Below are 5881 nucleotides of genomic sequence, written 5' to 3' on the forward strand. Positions count from 1 at the left end.
TGTAGAAAGCTACTTTTCAGCTATAAAAGACAAACAAATGGTGTCTAACCTAACACATAAAACTCTTTCTCTTTTAAAGTGAAAAAACAAACACAAAGAGAAAAGTAGGTAATCAAACATCCCTTATATTTCAAAGTTAATTTTATTCTATTGGTTGAATTTTCAGTCATTACATACTATTTCATATTAAATCTTTAGGCCAACTGTCTCATCCATTTGAAGTGTCGAACAATCAACGAACAAAGATTAATATAGATGTGGACACATTTCAAAGATGTCGCTATGGTGATGGAGGACCTCCAAGATTACCTCACGGTTTGATAAACTATTTTATATAAATAATGAGTCTTATTATCTTTATTTTATACGTGCATTATGTTATTGTTTAATTATTAATTTTCTTTTTCATCAGATTAAAGCTATGCATGCAAAGAGCAAGCTAGCTTTTCGAAAGCCATTCAGACTATGCGACATAACAATGGAGTTTGAAACTCAACCAAATCAAGTGAGTTGACTGAGTTAATTTCAAATAAATATTATGTGGTTTCACATTTTTTTCAGATCGATACATGTGGTTGTCAAAATTTGACCAATAACGACCTTAAAATGAATTTTTTAAGAATTAAAGTTATTTATATGAAACTACATTTTTTATTTTTCAAAATTATAATCTTTTACATTTTTTCTCTCTAAATATTAACTTTTTCTCTCGTAAAAAGCAACACTTAAATAACCTCGAACCAAAATAGTTGAAGAATTAAATTTGATTAAAACATTATTTTTGAGATGATAAATTTAGAAAAATAAAAATTTTGACTGAATTAAGTGTAATTGAAATTAAAATTAAAATTAGCCTAACTAATATTATGATGTTAAGATAAAATTAAAATTAAAATTACTCTACCAATGTTTTTAACACCTTATCCTTGCTTGAACTGACTAAATTGTATGGTCAAAATTTAATGAAATTTTTTGAAAAAATAAGTACAACAAAAGCCATACGTCATGTGAATGATCATGATGATCATCATGACATGATGGAGCATATACATACATACATAGATTCACCTTCACCACCAACCAGTCTCTTTCCTCTCCTTATATATATTTCTCATCTTCCTCACATTTTCATTCCTTCAAAAGGAAAACAGCTAAAAAAAAAAAAAAATACACTTCAGCTAACAACATCTTTAATCCATGGGTGCAGCGGTGAGCTAGTTCAACTTTGAATCACACTTTATTGATTCGAATATTCATTAAGATCTTCTCATCTGATTCAATTTTGTTCCGATTTTGTTTTTCTTATGAGCAGACAGAAGGCGAAGGAGATAAAAAGGCTGCCGCCTCCGCCGCCGGCGGCGAAAAGAAGGATGAATCGAAGCCCGTTTCTGTTTACAAAATGGACATGCATTGTGAAGGCTGTTGCAAGAAAATTAGAAGTGCTGTGAAACATTTAGAAGGTGAGAATCGAATAGAGATCTCGTTTTTTTTGTTTGGTTTGGTTTGATTGATTTGGATTGCCGATTGAAATTTGTGATTTGTTGTTGAAGGTGTGGAGTCGGCGAAGACGGACTGTGAATCGAACAAATTGACGGTGACCGGGAAAGTTGACCCTGAGATAGTGAAGGCGAGGCTGGAAAAGAAAATGAAGAAGGAAGTACAGATTGTATCTCAGCAGCCGAAGAAAGAAGGCGGCGGTGGTGGTGAGAAGAAACCAGAGGAGAAAGCCGCTGAGAAGAAACCGGAGGCGAAGAAACCAGAGGAGAAAGCCGCCGAGAAGAAACCGGAGGTGAAGAAACCACCGCCTAAAGAGGTATAATAATAATAATAATAAATTAATTTAAATTCGTTTCTGATTACGATGTGTTGGATGGAAGATTAAACTTTAATTAAAGTGATTTAACTAATTTGGATTTAATTAATCGACGCAGATTACGGTGGTTTTGAAAATCAGAACTCATTGTGATGGTTGCATTACCAAAATGAAGAAGATCATCAGAAAAATCAAAGGTAGATAAATTTTCAGAATATTTTAATCTCTGTGATTATTCAAATATTTTTTCAAATTATAACTGACGTTACCGATTAACAGGAGTTGAGAGCGTCGCAGTCGACGGCGTAAAGGATCTGGTAACTGTGAAGGGGACAATGGAAGTTAAGGACCTCGTGCCTTACCTGTCGGAGAAGCTCCGGAGGTCGGTTGAGGTCGTTCAGCCGAAGACAGACGAGGCAAAGAAAGAAGTCGGCGGCGGCGGAGGAGGCGAGAAAAAGAATGATGCTCAGAAAGTGGACGGAGGAGGCGAGAAAAAGAAGGATGATAATAAAGAAGGCACCAAAGCCGGCGAGAAAAAGAATGATGATAAGAAAGGCGATGAAAAAGGAGGAGAAGCAAAGGCGAAGAACAAAGAAGTTCCAGCTCCGGCGACGGCAGCAGCTAGTGGTGACGGTGGTGCTATGGCGGAGGTAATAAATAAAATGGACTATTATCCGCCATATGTTCAGACTCATTTGATGGACGGAATATTTTCTCAGAGTCACACTGTTGACCCGCAACAGCCGCAATACGGTTATGGATATAACCCGGTAAATCAAGGTTACCAGACTCCGGTGTACAATTATGGACACATCCAACAAGGGTATGGACAACAAGGGTATTATATTGAATCAACGTACAACCATCCACAAGCGAATCCATCACAAATGTTCAGTGACGAGAATCCCCATGCTTGTTCCATAATGTAAAACGACGATGGAGAATGATATAGCCGGCGATCGCGGCTATTGTATATAATAAGTAACAGGACTAAAATTGTATTACGGTAAAATTTTGTTTAGCGATAGTAGAGGAAGAAAATTAACGTTGTAATTTGCTGGCCGGCAGTCTACGGTCAGGCCGGTGTGTTTCTTTAGTTCTTTAATATTTTAATTTATTAATGATGAAATGAAACTATAAACTTTCTGTATTATAATAGTAATGTTTAGGATTTAATTACTTTAATATTGTAGATTATATAATACTAATCTGTTTTGTCATTAATCTGTTTTGTCATTAGTAATGATAATTAAGAATTAGTGTCCTTGATGACTAGATGTTTAAATAGTGGTTAAGGGAGGGCCATTTGGATGAATGGTAAAATTTAATTAATTTGTGACAATTTTGTTGGTTTGGTTTGGATTGTCTTTTCTTTGGTAATGTTAGATAGTGACCTGTTTGGTTGGTGCAATATAATTTCATATACAACCTTGTACAAATTTTCCCAATGCAGTACATTGGCTTTCTTTTAGCAGTACCAAAACAAACAAGGAGAAAATTTTGGGTTTGGTAAATAAACAGCTACATTTTATCTCTAAACTACAAATTTTAAAGTCAAATAGGACTTTAAATTATTAAAATCATCAGTCAGGTCACGAGCTAAGTAAAAATTATTGATTGAGTTTTCATCCTATTCTAAAATCTGAAACTCTGATTATTTGATGTGAACCGTAATGATTTTATGTGTTGGCACAAAATGGGTTTGAAGTAAAGTTCAATATCATAATGTTCATCTTTAAAATTTGAATGGCACGAGAGAAAGTAAATAAAGTTAGAAAGATCATGAGTGTAAATTACCTACAAATATCGTCCATGTATAATTTTTATTCAAAGTACTAAAACAAATTTATTAAGAGTAATGGCAAAATTTACCCAAGATTATTAAAAAAGATCAATTTTATTTTCATGGTAATTTTTTTTAGCTCAGTTTTATCTTTATATTAAAACTTTAGTTAAATTTTGTGCCTTAAAAAGTAATAATGATAAAAGTAAGTGACGTTTCCTAAAAAGAAGAGTATAATTGAGTTAGGATGTCTACTATTGAGATAAAATTGTATTATTGTTTTATATGATGGGAGTAAAATTGAACTTTTTTTTTTAATAATCTTAAAACAAAATTAATCGTTTTCATTTTTTGGAATTGCCTGTTGCCTTTCACAATAGTGTTCATATGGACCCTAATGACCACGGTGAATTTGGTCATTCACTGTTAGATGTGAGCTCATTAAAATCCAAGTCTTAGGATGCTTTGAATCTCCATCTTAGGATTTTAATCAGCTTACATTTAACAGTGAATGACCAAATTCATGTGGTCACCAGAGTCCATGTGAAAAATACTCTTGCCCTTCAATATTAAGCAGAAAATAGAAAGTGTTTGGTAAAAATTATGAAACAACTGCTTTTTGCAGAAAAAACAACTAATATCTACTATTTATCAGCAACAACAAATAGCTAATGACAACAATAAACAACAAATAGGAACAGCTGAAATAAACAGAACCGCTAAATTATATGCAAATGCAATTTTTAATAAAAAAAACAAATATTTTTTCATATATATTGTGTGTGTGAAAATTGAGAGGGTTTGTTTTAGATAATTGAGATAAGGAGAGATGTGGTGTGTTGGAGAAAAGTGGGAAGGGAATTGAGACTTTTCTTTTAAATCATAAATAGAGAATGACTTTGTCTTTATTTTGTGTACTCCAAGGTCTCTATGGACAACCGGCGTGGTCCTCCATTGGTATAACACAATTTAAGATATTTATATATAGGGGTGTCAACAAGCAGGGAGAAAACCGAAAACCATGGATATTCGAATTGACGAGACTAAGAGAAAACTGAAATTTTTGGACGCGGGACTGGAGGCGAGGGAAGTTTTACCTTCGAGACTAAATCTGAGCGGAGTGAATGTTACTACCCCAAACCGTGGGGATCCTCGCCTCCGCCTACGAAAAAACGGTCGTGAAAATCCTAAAAAATAATATATTATAAATATACTTTAGTTAGAAATTATTTTTAATTAAAAGTAAAAATTTTAAGAAAATTTCGGTAGAAAAAAGTTAAATTTACGTAGAGATTTCCTTTAAGAAAAATATACAGACTATAAAAATAAGGGAAAGGTATGGAAAAAAAAGTTTGTGATTTGCCTAATTGTATTTTTTATTTGTAAAATAAAGTATTACAAATTACTTTTTTTTAAGTATTATAAATTACATTGTTAAGTTCCGATTATAACCAATAACATTTTTATCTTGAAAAATTATTCTTACATATTGATAAAACACAGACACGCAAAAACAACTCCCTAAATCGAAATCATAAATCATATGGTGACATTTCACGTTTTTTTAACTAATTTAACAGTTTATGAACAAAATTTATTTTAAATTCATTTCACATAGCTGTAATTCAATTTTGGGACCTATGTTTTATCAATATGTAAATATAATTTTAAAAAAGGTAGAAATGATCTTCATTGTCATCAGAACTTAACTGTGTAATTTTAAATACTTTGTTTTGTAAAAAAACATACCATAAACTTGTAAAATTGTGTTATTTCCGTTTTTTTTATCCCCATTCCAGAGTTTTCAATATTATATTGTTGTGAATTATAGCAAGGCTAAAATAGGGTAAATTACATCCATAGCTACTGAATTTTATCCATTTTAATATTTGGCTACTGAATTTCAATACTTAACGGTATGATCACTGAACTTTACATTTTTTGATACCGATGACCACTGAACTTTAACTAACTCCTCAAAATGACCGTTAAAAAACTCAAAATAAAAATATTCAAGAATTAAAGTTGTCAAGAACAACATTTACCATGAAACCATATTTTTTTATTTTCCAAAATCACATTTTTTGGAGCACTCTCTGTAAAAATTCACCCTCTCTCCTAACCAAATAACACCTAAATGACCTCAAAACAAAAAATTTTAAGAATTAAAGTTCCTTAGAATATGATTAACTCTTCGAATTTTTTATTTTGAGGCCATCAACAGTCGTTTTGAGGCGTTGAGTGACCACCAGTGTTAAAAAGTGTAAAGTTCAATGGTCATACTG

The 5881-nt window shown here is 32.2% G+C and overlaps 1 protein-coding gene across 1 annotated transcript; it reads left to right on the forward strand.

Moving 5' to 3' along the window:
* Positions 1-1091: 1091 nt before the first annotated feature.
* Positions 1092-2963, forward strand: LOC136209084 (heavy metal-associated isoprenylated plant protein 6-like). The gene is made up of 5 exons (XM_066000455.1): positions 1092-1209; positions 1313-1460; positions 1551-1813; positions 1932-2010; positions 2093-2963. Exons 1-5 carry the CDS (start codon positions 1198-1200, stop codon positions 2740-2742), a joined length of 1152 nt encoding a protein of 383 aa, XP_065856527.1. The 5' UTR covers positions 1092-1197; the 3' UTR covers positions 2743-2963.
* Positions 2964-5881: the final 2918 nt, after the last annotated feature.

The sequence above is a fragment of the Euphorbia lathyris genome, chromosome 10 (genome assembly GCF_963576675.1).
Source record: "Euphorbia lathyris chromosome 10, ddEupLath1.1, whole genome shotgun sequence".
NCBI lineage: Eukaryota > Viridiplantae > Streptophyta > Magnoliopsida > Malpighiales > Euphorbiaceae > Euphorbia > Euphorbia lathyris.